This window comes from Struthio camelus, chromosome 1 (assembly GCF_040807025.1).
Source record: "Struthio camelus isolate bStrCam1 chromosome 1, bStrCam1.hap1, whole genome shotgun sequence".
Taxonomy (NCBI): Eukaryota; Metazoa; Chordata; class Aves; order Struthioniformes; family Struthionidae; genus Struthio; species Struthio camelus.
Window position 1 is genome coordinate 88,463,304 of NC_090942.1, and position 15,118 is coordinate 88,478,421.

Genomic DNA, 15,118 nt, shown 5'->3' on the forward strand with positions numbered 1-15,118 from the left:
GCAGCTCTTTCTCTTGGCATAGGTGTTCTGCTCTGAGTCAGCCTTGGGAATCCTGAATGACAGGAACTGGGTGGGACTAAGTTAAAGTCTCCACCTCAAAATCATCCTGTTTGTCCAGTCTGTTACACAGCAGCCCCGGCTCAGCAGCAGGGATAATTTTGCTGAAGAAGAAAAACTTTCACACTGGAGGAGCCTAAATAGAGCATGTTTCACCTGTAGACCTCAAAGGGCTTGGGAATTGAGGTCAGTACCATTCTCCTCACTTTATAGATGGGGGAAACAAAGCTACAGAAAAGGGAAATGATTTCCCGGAGGTCATGCAGCAGTTCAGAGCAGGGAACTAGGGCATGAATTTCCTGCTCCCGGATCTGTTCTTCTAAGTCCTACATGATTTACCCAGAGAGTTATTCCAGGGGGTATTGGTTGTCTTCATCATTAATACTGTCCTTCCTCCTCCCTCATAATACCCTTTGCTTTCAATGTCTTAACACGTGGAAAAGTATGACTTTGGAAGCTCATCTTGGGAGCAACTGTATATATCCTATTAGGAACAAAAATGGAAATGTATGTTGGAGTTAGGCCATGTGTTGTGCTGATAAGTTGTTTTCCTTCAGCCACACGTGGGTTTTGTATTGCTTCCATCATTTCAGTTTTTAGCACCTTACATGTAAACCATCTCTACCAGGGAAGTTCCTAGTAGTCTCTAGCACTCCTCCCTCTCCAAATAAGTTGTTAATAGGACAGTATTCATCTGTATTTACTTGTTCTGCTTCATGATGAATAGCAGAATTCGTTACAACAGTCTCTTTCTCTGTCATCTTGATATACTCGTGACTTTTGTTTAAATGGTAAATAGTAGGATAACAAAACCAAACAAGCAAAAAAAAAAAATTCCAGTCACTGAAAAGTTTTGCCCATGGAGTTGCTTCCAGTAAATGATTCCTTTTTGGTTTGGAGTTCCTACTGGACATTAAAGAAATGACCCTGCAGTGTTGTCGATAGCAGTTCTTTATAGCTGAGCCATCCTGTAGTGAGTGTTGGTCTTCTCTCCACTAGATATGAGTGACCTGAAGATGAAACTCTCTGCCGTCTATGAGCTGTTAGTGGATGGTGTTGGGCCATGGGACTTCACTGGAGGTTTTGTTCCTTGTGAGCTGCTGCTTACTGGAAAGGATGCCTACCCTGTGCTTGTGAGCTCTCAGAAACAAGTTCTGATCGCTGTTTCACGGTATGGGAAGGGCCGGATGGTGGTTGTTTCGCATGAGGGAATCTTGAAGGACTGCAAGTTTTCCCGGTTCCTCAGAAATGCTGTGGACTGGCTCAAGCCCTCCCCTGGGGCCCTGGTTGGGGTCCATCATCGTTTGGATTCCCTCTCCCAGCTGCTCCTCAGTGCTGGCACCAAAGTACAGGCTGGGGCAGAGCTCAGCACCCCTCTAGGGGTGTACTGTATGGATGCCTATGACAGTACTCACGCAAAGACCCTGATTCACTTTGTAAAGGAAGGTGGGGGCCTGCTCATTGGAGGCCAGGCCTGGTACTGGGCTAGTCAACATGGCAAGGAGAAGGTGCTGTTTGAATTTCCTGGGAACCAGGTGACCAGTGTGGCTGGTGTGTACTTCACGGCAAACACTGTGGGAAAGGGGATCCTCAAAGTTGCGAAGAAGATACCAAAGATTCCCTTACTTGTCCCGTGAGTATCTGAATTGCTCTCTCTATTGAATGGGCTGATAAAGCTATACAGGTGAGATGTTTACAGGAGATTCTTGAGGTAAGAGATGAGGATAGTGAGGAATGCTGGTTCTTTAGTAGGCAAGGATGCAATTTTTATCTTGAAATTTAAGAGGTATCTTCTAGCTATTTGCCATCTTAAAGAATGATGTCTGACTGCTTCCAGGGGAGCTGGGTAAGGAAGGCCCAGGGAATTCGTTCAGGGACAAGAAGTGAAGGCAGTCATATGACCAAATGCATCTGTGTGCAACACGCAGCAGCCTGGGGAAATGAAGAGTAACTTCTCTCCTTGGCCCCCAGAACGGTACCTTCAGGGCAACTGTGACTTTCCCATGGTTCAAGACCTGATTTGAGATAGAACATCTGTCTAGCTTTCTGGGCTAGGCTCTGGCTGGTAGCTATTAAACCTGTTCAACCAGTTACTTGTAGAAATTTACTTTTGTAAGTGAAGCCCCAGGGCTGGTACAGAGCTGAGGAGGCTGGCTTAGTACCACACCCCTTCTCAGTACCTGTCACAAGACCATGGGCAGGAAACGTCTGTTCTCCAAGGTAGTTTGGGATTCCAGAGTGGCCCTTTGGGACCTAAAGCAGCAGGTATAAAATTCAGGGCTATTGTGACTTACATCACAGAGCAGAGAAGTCACCAGAATCCTGGGTGTTCTGCCATCTTCCTCTTGTCTCCCCTTCTCGCTTAGTACGCCAAACTGCCTAGCACAGCCTTTTCCAGAGTTACAAAAAGTGCAATGGGGTCTCGGAGGAGCATGCGTGCTGCATTGCTTCCTGTGTGTGGCAGTTTCATTGCACTGCATTGGAAGCTGCAACAATTACAATAAAATTCCCATATAAGTTTTTAATTTCATCACAGTCTTTTTACTTATATACATATAAGTACATTTCAAAAAATAATTGGATCCGATACTTCCTGGATGCTGAATTTATATCCCAATAAAGGCAGCAGAAAGCTCTGCTGTTGAACTCAGAAAAGTGCTTAGGACGCAGCCAACAAATGAAGTTAGTTAATTAAAATTTTCTGAATGATCCTTTTCCCCACCTTCAGTTCACAGGCAGATGAGGAAGAGAGTGAGGTGGAAAATTCACCAGAGAAAAATTACATAGCAATTAACAAGGCTTTCAGTGGTAACTGAGGGTGAATGACACCTTGTTTAGGGTGCTTCTGTGGTGTTTTTGCTTTGACTCAGAGCCACAGAGGCATTTAGATACCTAATTTCAGTGCAACACAACAGCTCAGTGCATCTGGGCCTTCCTGCTAGCCTTTGTTTGACCCACAGAGAATCAGACTGCGATCTGATGCAGGTGCTGTGCCATATGCCTGGACACCTGTACTGTGTGACAAAAGGATTGGAGTACAGTGATAATCAAAGGAGAGCTGCAGCTTTAATTCCTGTCCTATGGGTATGCAGAAGGGCTGAATCATTTATTCTCAGAGTTGGCTGCAATGGCCACGTAAAGATATACTTTCCAGTGTCAGAGCGAAAACTCTGTTTGGTAAAACTATATGGCCAAACCAGGAGAAAATATAAACAAAGCAAAATCAAGTAATTCAACATATCTTTTACCACCGTGACATATAGGAGTTATCTGGAAATAGCAGAGATAGGAAGAGGGCCACACAAAATAAAATCTCTTTATAGTGTGGAGGTCAACGAAGGGAATTTGAGGAGTATGTGTTAGGAGCCTAAGTCAACTTCAAGTCACTCATTATCTGTATGCCTGTCTGTCCATCAAGCCAAGCTGTCCTTTCATCAATTCTCAACAGTGGCGCAGGTCAGGAAATAGCACAGAGAAATCTTTTGGGCTTGGTTAGCGGGTGATTTCTAGGGCGGATTCAATGGATGAAGTTTCTCTGACGAGATTTGCCAGTCCCCACGTCATGGTTTAAACCTGCAAAAGATTGATTAAAATATATGAAAAGCCTTCTGATTTTTGAGCTTCTGTGATGTATCTAGAAGGGATATTCAAGCTGCTCTTCAAAGTCACAGGCCTAGAAACTTCCTTTTGACCTCTTCTTTCTCTCTCTCTTTTTTTTTTTTAAATGAATGCTGAGATTCTTAAAGAGTTTACTTGACCCCCAAAACTGAAGCTTTAAAGGAAAAATAAAGATATTTTTAAAATTCATAGAACTGGCAATGTGATGTACTAAGGTGAGGGAGGAAGAAGAGGCATGGATGGACTAGGCAGACTTTTGTGTAAAAGATTCTGGGACTGGGGCTAACTTAGATGTCTCTTGGTTTTGTAGACATCATGCCAACCTCAGCCTTGACGCTGAGTTTCTCCTGCGTGGTGTGTCAGAGCTGGATGTTGTGACAGGGGGCCTACCCTCCATCTTACTGGTGCATGGTATACTCTCCTTCCCACTCTGCCTGGACAGCTCACACCGCTGCCTCTTAGCTGCAGCACGCTATGGCAAAGGGCGTGTTGTGGTGGCAACTCATGAGAGTCAGCTGTCCTCCCCAAAGCTGGCTGGATTCCTGCTCAATGCTGTGCAGTGGCTGGATGCAGGGAGGAAGGGGCTGGTTGGTGTGGATGTCAACCTGAAGAGACTGTGTAACCTGTTCTCTCAAGGAGAGGTGAAGTTCCAGGTGTCACACCTGACAAGCGATATGAGTGTGTACTGCTGCCCTTCTTACAGCGACAGAGAGGTGGAGAAGATTCATGCTTTTGTGGCAGAGGGAGGTGGCCTGCTGACTGGAGGTCAGGCCTGGTACTGGGCTTCCCAGAACCACAGCAAAGCTGCTGTGGCAGAATATCCTGGCAACAAAATCCTCAACCACTTTGGGCTCAGCATCCTGGGTCTAAATGTCCAAGCAGCTAAGTACTCAGCTGTGGTGCCTGGGGAGCACTACCACTTCCGCAAGGCTCTCTCTCTTTTCCAGAGGCATGTAGACAAGGCTGAGGAGCTCAAAGCTCCCTTGAAGGACTGGCTGCAAAGACTGACGCAAGACTGCGCTGCCTTTCTGCGCATCCCAGCCGAAGACTGCCCTGCGTATGCCTCGCTCCACCGCATCCTGACTAAAGTGCTTCGCAGAAGTGGGATCCCACATGTCAGCAGGCACTGCCCTGTCCAGAGCAACTCCAAAGAGGCAGCCCTTCTCTGTATGGCAACTGAGCTGTCCTGTGCCATGATGGACTGTGCGGCCTTAGTGCAGAAACCTGCCAGTGGGGTCGGTGACCTACCTGTTACTGTGGAAATTGATGGCACAAACCCAGGTGAGGAGCATATCTCCCTCCCTCTTGAGAAATGCTGTTGTTGCCCAGCTCATGTGCGTGTGTCTGTGTGTATGTATGTCTGAACATAGGGACTTTTGTACAATTTTGCTTTGGGCTTGTGAAGAGGCTAATCTCTCTGTAGTGACAGACAGGTTCCTCTTGTGGCCAACCCAGACTGCAGTGCTCTGAAACACCCTGTGGAAGTTCTGCTCCCTCTCTGTTGGTGTACAGGGTGCTGAGGGAGATGAACCACCTCGCATAACTCAGGGGAGTTATGCAACATAATGCTTTTGGCAAGAAAACTGCCTTAATAAATTCTTGGCCCTGCACTGTGGATTACCATCCCCATAGTTGTGTTGATGAGGCCTCTATGGGGCTGTGCTATGAGAAGATCTGAATTAGGCACAAAAGAGTTATTTTTGACTCAGATCATTTCAGTCCAAGTTATAGCACGGTCCCACAACTTGTATCAGCGCAACTGAAGGAGCAACCAGTTGTGATTTTGAGGGTGAGAACAAGTGTCTGGGAGTGAGGTGGGAATTTCTTAAGCTGGCATTGTCACTAGAGCCAAAGTACTTTGTACCTTGTACATCCTGAGTGAGAGGTGTAAACTTAGGTTTTCTACCTATACAACCCTGCTGAGACTCCTGGGGGGAAATAATGTGTTTAAACTCTAGGTAATTAGACTAGAAAGGTATTTTTCCCTGGACAGCTTCACCTTACATGTTTGTATTTGAATATGTTTGAGAGCAGTTGTTTGCACACTGTTGTAATGAGGATAAACTGTTCTGGAGTCATCTCCAGGATGCATGATGTTAGGCTGAAAAAGTGCTGACTGTTCAGGAAAGTCTTTAATTTTAGGCAGGACAGCCTGGAGGAGTACGGGACTCTATCTCCCTGAAGGACATACGGCAGTTATAACGTTCCCTAGCATGGTGGTTGGTGCTGGTCTGCAGGTGAGTTCTACTGAACTTGGCTACTGTACACGCATGTATTTGTCAGGTGGGCCCTCAAATACAGGTCTCAGAAGGCTTTTCTGCTTACTAATTTTGCTGCCATTTCAAACCTTGCCTACTGCTGCCACCCTGTGGCACTTTCAGTGCATTATCATCATTTTTTGTTTCCCACTCTTTACTAGTTGTTATTTCTGTGTGCTAGCTGGATAAATGAGCGTGGCTGCTGCCTGAAGGCAGCTGTGCTTGTTTTGTTACCCTGCAGATCGAAACAATCAAGGTGGTTGCCAGGCCCAAGATAAGTGCTTGGGCCCTTCTAATCACCAAACTTAGTGTTGTCTCTTTCCAGACCTCTCCTGAGGTACTTCCATAGTGCTGTTGCTGCTCATGTAGATGTATCCAGATCAGATACCTGGGCTCCTGCTATCTATAAAGTGCAAAGCACACAAGTGCTCACCTGCTTAGGCATTTTTTGCAGTGAGGTCCACGTAGCTGAAACCCAAGGTTAACTCAGGTACTTCTGTATGATCTTGCAGTCGCATGCTGTCTGTTTTACTGTATCAGTACCAGGGAAGAAGTGCAAGAAAGGAAGCCAGCAGGGATCACATCTCTTCACCTCATGTTTTTGGTATGTGACTTCGATGCTGGTGCAGAGTGAATAAAAGATCAATACAGTACTCTAGTGAAGGAAGTCACTGTAGTACTCTCAGCTGCCAGTGAAGGAGGTAGCTGACCCCTGTAATAATGGTAGTAGAGGTGTAAGACTGTGTCTGCGGCAGGGACAGCGCTGAACTTCTTTTTGTTTTTTGTTTTTTTTTTCCCTCTTGTTTTGCTGCTTCTGCTCACCTCAGGCTGAAAGCTTGAGTAGGGTTGGAGTCAGAAGGCTGCTCTTGTGTGTGCTGTACAGGGAGAGTCCAGCACCAGGGATCTCAGGGTGCTGTGGCCTGTCAGCTTGCACTTGGAGCATTTTGCTCAGCTCTTCCTACCTTTCTGTTTGACAGGTGCAGATTGGATGTCATACAGATGATCTCTCTCATGCCACAGAGCTGAAACGGGCCCCAGTGGTGATACGCACCTGTAATATTACCTGCCAGAAACAGTCTGTTTCCTGCCTCTGGGGTGGCCTTATTTACATCACAGTACCAGGAAAGAGCATCCTGGGGAAAGTGTCCATCATAGTAGAAGGAGCGGTCAGAGCTCCTTTCTTCAAGCTTGGTAGGTTTGTTTATTTGGTGCCTTTCTCCTTAGCACTGCTCACAGATGCTATTATTCTTGTGATTGAAAAGAACGATGGCCCAGTGCTTAGGGACACCAGGATGGGCTTAGGAATACCCAGGTTGAGCTTTCTTATTTTGTCTTCCTTTGACTTGCCTTGGAATTCTGGGTGAGTCACTTAACCACTCTGTGTCTGCTATGTGGTGGGCAGCAGGTGGGAGGGCTGTCATGAAATGGGCAAAGTTTGTCCAAAATGACATTTTTTAGAGGTTGGAGTTGTCATTTTCCATGAAAACCACTGTGTTGAACTGATACAGGCTGACCTCAGTCATGGTAAAGCTTGCCTTGCCATATGTCTGCTTTAGGGTGCCCCCGTATGGCTACCTCCAGTCCCTACAGTAAATGCTAATCTCTCCGCTGGTGAGTTCCCCATGTTTCCATCAGTTTCTCTTCTCTTATTGTATGGACTTCTTTTTGCTTCTCTGTCAAACTAAACAAAAATCAGTGTTGTTATCTCTGTTGGAGAACAGGAAATGAGATCATCAAGAGAGGCTGAAGAAGTCTGATGCTTCTTTTTCTCAGATGGAAAACAGGGATCTGTTCTTGCTGTGCTACTTGCTACTTTGGTGCAAGACAGTCCTTTTCTCTCTCTGTCTCCCATCCGCAAAAGAGCCCTGAGGAGACTTCTGAACCACATGTTTCTCTGGAGTGACCTCTGAGAGTGTGCTCAAAATTGATTTTCTGTGTTGATGTAGGGGAGACCTGTGAAAGCCAGTGGCAGGCCTGTATCCGGCATTACCCTGCTCCCTGGGCAGAATTAGCAGTTGAGAATCTTATCCTGACTGTACCAGCTGACAGCATTCGCCACATAGAGAACCCGAAGCCGCTGCTGAGCCTGTGGGATGAGATCATGGTGGCAATAAGCACGTTGGCAGCTGTACCATCAAAATTCCCAAGGCCAGAGAGGATTGTAACAGATGTCCAGATCTCATATGGTAGGTATATTGCCCTATGGCCTTCTCAAGGAGCCCAGAGAAAAGTGGCCTCTAGCAGCAGTGTCTGTTCCTTCGAGGTAGTTTTGTGAAAGTTGGACTGCAAACTTAGGTAAGGAGTGCAAGCCTTGCAGAACTGTGAGCTACTCCATCAGGATGGAAACATGGTAAGGCATGGCTTACAGAAAGCATATCGACTGTTTCAGTTGCCCCTTTGCTTTCAAAATTGGTACCGTCTCACTCAGCTTTTCTGCTGCCTGAGTGTTCTGAGAGGCAGATTTTGCTGACTGCAATGGCTTTGGCTCACATGCAGTTACTCATTCTCCCTCCTGGATGCACTGTAGAGTCAGTACAGCTGGGAGATCGTGACCTGGTTTCTATTTTTCCCTGCGTCAGTCACAAGAGTGTTTGCTTACCTTTAGTTGCAATTGTACCTGCTGGAGACGAGGCTGCACAAGGGTTACTGTGGGCAAAGCTTAGCCTGAAAAAACATGTGTCCGAGCTGATGGCAAAGCAAAAGCAGAACGTACATCGCTATCAAAGCCTGTGAGTTTGTAGTTTTGCACTGATGCTCCCCCACATCCCCACGCTAGCTTTTAAAGTTGTAAACTGAGTGCATTTGATTTAAAGTCAGTTAGATGGTAAATATGGAACCTTACAATGCTATTTTAATTCAGTTGTATTTCAAAGCTAGCTGGTTAAATTCATCATCCCACAGTGAGGGCAAGGGCTTGGCATGAACCCTGATGTCCTAACCCCTTGCTAGACCACTGGGAAAGAATTTACTGCACATCTTGGGAGTGTTAAATTCTGCTGTCCTGGGAAAAGGCCAGTTTAACTTACCATAGTCTGCAGACTCAAAATTCCCTTGTATTTTGGATGGTCTAAATTGTTTGACTCACATTTTTGGACTTGAACTTTTGGGGTTGCCAGGGGTTGCTATAGGGTTGCTCCCCTCCTATGAAAAAAAAGAGGAGTTCAAGATCTTAAATAATTTCTGCAAGAAGGGGTCTGTGATTCATGTCCTCTAAGTTGGGTGGTTTACAAGCTTTGTGTTCAGTCAAAGCCAGCTATGTAGGCTTTCTCTGTGGTGAGTGTAAAGGGCTCTTCAACCCATCCTATGATAGGTGTTTGAGTTTGGGGAGGTGACACTTGTATGAATTTTTGGGAATCTTCAGGAAGGACAAATCAAGAATGAAGCCACCCAGGAGACTTGGATAAAATCCCTTGCAGTGCCAAATTCTTGCTCAGCATGATGCTGGTAAATTGTTTAGATGACAGCTATTCTGTGAAGTTGAGTGTGACAAACACTGTGATCTCCCATGTGTTTCTTCCAGAGTGCTGTCTCTTGAAGTGCGGACCTGCAGTATCCACACTTTACACATAAAGAGTCTAGCTCTGCCAGAGTGTAGAATCACATTATTGCATGGTTGGATTGGCCTCAGTGTGCTCAGTTTGAGAGAGTACTGGGCAATGTTTGAGAGTGTTCTGGGCAACGTTCAGGCTTTCTCCTTCCATCTAAAACATCAGTGTCGGTCCAACTGTGAATGTATGCTTATGTATACACAGGCAAGTGGGCAAAACTGCACTTAACTGATGGTTCAGTGTTACCCTTACACCCCTTATTTGGCTATCTGTTAAGGTGAAGTTTGTAGTATTTCCTTACCTCAAAAAAGAAAAAAATCATCACTCCCGGTGATACAGTGTGGTTTGTGAAATGGAGCAAAGGCACTAGAGAAACGAAAAAATGTGGTCATTTATATATAAGAGGCACTGGGATAAGAACTTAGGCTGTGTGTTGGTACCTGTCTTTTCCTGCAGGCTGGATGCATGCTGGCTACCCCATCATGGGTCACCTAGATTCAGTGAAGGAGATAGTAGACGTGAAGCACATGCAAACCACTGGTCTTTGGGGTCCTGTCCACGAGCTGGGACATAATCAACAGCAGCAAGCATGGGAATTTCCCCCTCATACTACAGAGGCTACCTGTAACCTCTGGTCTGTCTATGTGCATGAGAAGGTGCTGGGGATTCCAAGGCATCAGGCCCATAAGGCGCTTAGGTCACAATGTCGGGAGGAAAGAATAAGAGGTTATCTGAAGAAAGGTGCTCAGCTAAAGGACTGGGAAATGTGGACTGCGCTGGAGACATACCTGCAGGTAACTCTGGGAGAAGTGGGTGCCTTCTCAGTGCCTAGTGAATGCAGCTGTCATGCAGCTGATGCTTACAAGCTGGATTCTTCTTAGGTCTGGAAAGCACCGGCGAGATACATGGATAAGTTGTGTAGCACTAATGTCTCCTGAGGCCCTTCCTCTGCAAGATTTGGTCTCAACCACCTGGAGAGAGAACCTAGTGCTAATCTTTCTTCCTGGGAGAAAAACAGGAATTGCTTCTTGATACAGAGTGGGAAAAGGAGGATCAAGCTTAGGTACAATTTGTTAATGTGCTGCAGATTTCCTGTGAACTTTGGGCTAGTTGGCAAAAAAACCTTTGGCATTGTAGAACAACTAGAAGAGCCCAGCCTCCAGTAGAATCCTGATAAGTTACAAGGCTAAGCTCCCCTATACAAAACAAAGGAGAGAACAGGTTGTTCCTACGAGCTGATGCGCTGTGTGGGGCCAGTGTAGGCTATCAAGTGGCAAGGGGATGGGTCCATCTTATCTTTCCCCTTCCAAATGTAGTTTGATGCCTCACTTCATTCAGGACTCCTGATCATGAACCCTGTCCTCGATTAAGGTGCACTCTCATGAGAAGCATGTGAGAGCTCTTCCCCTTCCTCTTTTCCCTTACTCCCTATAGCATCCAGTAGTCTAATAGACAGAGCATTCAACCTGATTTGAATTTGGGATTTCAAGGTGAGTGTCCATTATGAAGGCTTAGGCTGTTGACTGTTGTGAGGTGAATATCCCTCAGCCCCTTCTCTGGGAGCTCTTACATCTTTTAGAAAATACCGAAGTATTTGTTGGGAGAGTCTTGATTCTGATTTTTTTGCATCTCAGAGGAATGCCTGAATCATCAAGCTGCAGAATCAACCTCTGTTTTCTCTGGTCAATGAATATCAAAATAGTTGTACAAAATGGAACAATTTCAACAAGGGAGATTTACCTACCTCACCTTATAGGCTGGCAGTTTGGCCACTTCCTGAGGAGGTGGGAAACTTGGGGTCGGATCCGATTTCCAGGTCTTGCGGAGTGTGGGCTGGAATCTGCCATCTCCTATCTGGCTACTAACAGAACTGTTGGGACAAACAAACGAACAACCTTCTTCTTCCCCACTGTGCCCCTCAAAGTCATCATGAAATAGTTGGTATTATAGTGCAACAAACATAGTGGTTTGAGCACTGGACATCAGACTAGCAAAGGACACCACAGTTACCTTGAGAATCCACAAGACTCTCAAAGTGATCGGGGTCTCTCAAAGAGTCTTCAGGGTGTTACACTAGAGCTCTGGAGCCAGGATTTGAGTACTTTGGTACATATTCACTTGGGAAACCATGAAACTACCTCAGATCTTCCTGGGCTTCAGCTCTGAAGAAGAGCCACCTTCCCTCTTTCCATTGCTCCCCCCCCCCGTGCTGTGACACGGAGCTGGGAACTCCCCATTCTCTGGGGTGAGTACTTGAACTCAGGATCCTGGAGATGCTCTGCAGGTCAGACCTAACCTAACATGATGAGGAGCCTTCTGTATAACTTGGCTCACTGCTTTTGGCCTTGCGCAAGAGCAGACCCTTCCTTCTCCTACCTTCCAGTCAGCCTCCTCATGACTCTCCAACCTTCATACCAAAAAATATTGCCTAGTCCATAGCTAGTCTCAGCACCAGGGGTTTCCATGTAAATAGGGGAGTATCAGAGGCAGATAAACCTGCTTGTTTGTTCTGCCTAATGTAGATATATTGTCTGCCACTGCTTAGCTGTTGCACCATGATGGAGGATCTGTACATTTTAGCATCAAACTAGTGTCGGTGTGATGCACTTTGGCTTGGTAAGGAACTGCTGATGCTCAGTAGACGTTCTACATCCTGTCATGCTATTGTTCCAATTCATCTCTCCATATTAACTTCATATTGAGCAAAAAACAGGTTTCTGCTCCCTCTTTCATCCCCTTTATTCTTATTCCTAGACAGAGCATATTCTGCTCACAGTCTCTCCTTTCTGCATTCTGACTCCTCCTCATTATCTTGTCCTTCTTTTGTCCAGGTTCTCTTTCAGAGTCCTTACTGATAGTTTTTCACTGCACGAGAAGCTTTGTTCTGCATAAATCATCAGCTTGCATAGTTGGTGGCTGCTAAGTGCTGACATATCTGTCTGCTCCCAATGTACCTTTTCTCTCCATTTGTTCTGGCAGGCCAGTGTAGTGGGAATGTGTTTTTTCTGTATGCTAGTGCTATAAGTTATGCTCTGAAGCCTGAAAGGTGGATGACTTCATCTAACTTTACAGCCTTTCCAAAAGACACTGCAGAAACCTGTGGAAGTTTCTACCACTAATAACACAGGAATAATGTCTATGAAATGGTAAGCTGATTGTTTTTACACTCTATGTTCTTGTCCCTCAGTTGCAGGAGGGCTTTGGTTGGGAGCCCTTCACCAACCTCTTCTCTGACTACCAGAAAATGTCCACCATCCCAAAGGACAACCCTTCTAAGATGAACTTGTGGGCACAGAAATTTTCTCAGCAGGTGAGCAGGAACCTGGCTCCATTTTTTATGGCCTGGGGATGGCCTATCAAGAAAGAGCTGTCCATGGAACTGTCCTCTTTACCCAGCTGGGAACAGGATCCAATGAAGTCCTATAGACCATAAAAGAAACACATCTGGACCTTGATTCTAAGAACTAGCTACAACCTGTCATTTTCTCCTTGTATGCTGCATGATATGCTCACTGTGCATTTAGGTTTGCACTGAGTTCTTTCGCTTTCTGCTGCCTTAGAATGGAAGCCAACCCTGGCAGAAACCTGTGTGCCGCTCAGCTCCCATCTAAGCCATCTTCTGAAGAGTTAAATAATGAATGAGCTTTGTGCTGGGTTCTTCATCTCAGCAGGAATGCAATTCTGGGCAGATTTAGTTCCTGCAGAACCTTTCTCTGCTGAAATTGAGGTTTTCGGGGTCCGTCAGTCACTGCAGCAGTCTCAAGGATAATGCAAATAGAATAGGTATCTGTAAAACAAATAGTAGCCTTCACAATGTTGTAGTCTTTAGTTATCATCTCAGCAACATAAAAGGTCTTCGCTACTGATCTGATTACCTGTAAGATCCCTAATCTTTGATCTAAGTATGCAGAACTTCCACACCTACTATGATGAAATTAAGTGACCTCATAGTGTTTATGTATAGAGGCTGCTTAGCCGATACTGATATGCTGTTAATTGCTTCCTACTTTATATTACTGTGTGACCCAAGGTCCAGCTTTATCTGAAACAAGTCAGTGATGAGTTGTAGCTGTCACACTCACCTTAGTCTGTGAGCAAGATACTGTGAGAAAGCCATGCAGGATGGGAGAGCAGAAACAAAGAGCAAGAGGTGAGTTGATTGTAGTCAGTAATGGTTTAACACATGGACTCATTAAAGTTTTATTAAAAAAGGCACTGTGACATGACAGCATGAGGTAGCAGAGAGGAGGAACACAGAAGATCAGCAAGATGGAGGACCAGCCAGTTCGAAGGAGCAATGGAAGTTAACACTTCCCCTACCTTATTGAGAATTGCTTGGCTAGTAGAACACACTGGTGACCACACCACGGCTAGTGAGCATATTAATGCTTAGCCTAATAGCATGCTAGACCCAACTCATACCTTGTGTATCAGCAATAAATGAGAAAATTGTAGTGAAATCACGGGTTGTGTGTATGGTATCACTTTCAAGCCTCTATGCCCAGCAAAAAAAAAATGCCTAAAAAGAAGTGACGTAAAGATTTGTTACAGCTGCTTTTTATTTTTGTTCTGATTCAGATGCAGTTCTGATTTTTCTGTGATTCACTGGCTTATTTTTTCCTTTGTCTTTCAAGCATTCTTTCCATTCTTATTCTCTACTGATACAAGTTATTCTTCCAATAAAACATACGCAGAGGCAAGTCCTAGCTTAGACAGCGATTCAGGACCAGTTCAGCCCTGTTTTGGAGACTCAGAAGAAAATTTACCTGGTGCAAAGATTTGTATCTGATCCTACCTGCAGTAGTAGATTTCGTCCCTACTGACTTTATGAACAAAGGTTGAGAGTTCATGTACGTAAATAAATTGCTCAAAATATAAGTTCTGTTACCTGGGGGTGACATGATCTGTTTTTTTTCTTCATGAATAGCAATAAAATGGATCTTGAGATATTTAAGAGCTAAAAGCAAAAAGAGAAGAGGCCAAAGAGAAAGGTGATGGGTCAGATTCTGAGCCTGGATAGATTAGTTCAACCATAGGGATTCTAATTTGAGAAGTAACAGTTTGCACCAGCTCTAAATACAACCTGAAATATTTAGGCATACCTAGCAATCAAATTCAGAACTGCACTAGCTGAAATTAGCGTCACCCTTAGAATGATGCCTGTTCTTTAGCCAAAACAAAAATGCAATGGAGGATAAATTAGAGAAAAGATTGGCACATTGTGGGGCTGAATTCCATGAATGCTTATACACTAATTGTGGTGTGTGCTGCAGTAGCCCTTTGAAGCAGAAATGCCGGACTGAGATTGCAGCAGTAAGACAAGAACATGTTAGCACAAGGCCAGACTGCAAAATAAGACGTGGAATATTTCATCGTTTCTATGAAAATGTAGCTCAAGCAGCAGGCACAGAGCAATTCAGCATGAGGAACAATATCTGGGAAGAGCCTAGGACTTAGCTGAAAATGACCTGTGCAGGAGCTGAAATGGGAGGGGAAAAAAAAAAAGATTTGGGGGCCACATTAACCTTAGCAAAATTAACCTTAGCAAAAATAAAACCATGAACAGAAGACTTTCTTGCTCTAATAAGCTCCAAGAATGAATAGGTTCACTGGTGAGGTTTTCAAATTAAATACAGA

At 45.0% G+C, this 15,118-nt stretch overlaps 2 protein-coding genes across 19 annotated transcripts in view; one reads left to right on the forward strand and one right to left on the reverse strand.

The window, feature by feature from the left end:
• Positions 1 to 13,938, forward strand: part of TCAF2 (TRPM8 channel associated factor 2) — a 21,031-nt gene extending 7,093 nt beyond the window's left edge. For 16 of the 18 annotated variants that reach the window (XM_068955208.1, XM_068955190.1, XM_068955245.1 and 13 more), the window contains 8 exons: positions 119 to 243; positions 1,057 to 1,690; positions 3,986 to 4,956; positions 5,818 to 5,912; positions 6,911 to 7,124; positions 7,880 to 8,119; positions 9,938 to 10,275; positions 12,669 to 13,938. In XM_068955208.1, coding sequence (XP_068811309.1) covers positions 1,059 to 1,690; positions 3,986 to 4,956; positions 5,818 to 5,912; positions 6,911 to 7,124; positions 7,880 to 8,119; positions 9,938 to 10,275; positions 12,669 to 12,914 — 2,736 coding nt within the window. In that variant the 5' untranslated portion in view covers positions 119 to 243; positions 1,057 to 1,058 and the 3' untranslated portion in view covers positions 12,915 to 13,938. Of the gene's footprint in view, positions 1 to 118; positions 244 to 1,056; positions 1,691 to 3,985; positions 4,957 to 5,817; positions 5,913 to 6,910; positions 7,125 to 7,879; positions 8,120 to 8,538; positions 8,663 to 9,937; positions 10,545 to 12,668 lie in introns of those variants that run through there. The other 2 variants (XR_011143048.1, XM_009682302.2) reach the window with 2 other exon arrangements.
• LOC104148925 (C-type lectin domain family 4 member D) overlaps positions 13,130 to 15,118 on the reverse strand; it is a 53,216-nt gene continuing 51,227 nt past the window's right edge. The window contains exon 10 of the mRNA XM_068955328.1: positions 13,130 to 13,268. The gene's annotated coding sequence lies outside the window, so the exon portion shown is untranslated. The remainder of the gene's footprint in view (positions 13,269 to 15,118) is intronic.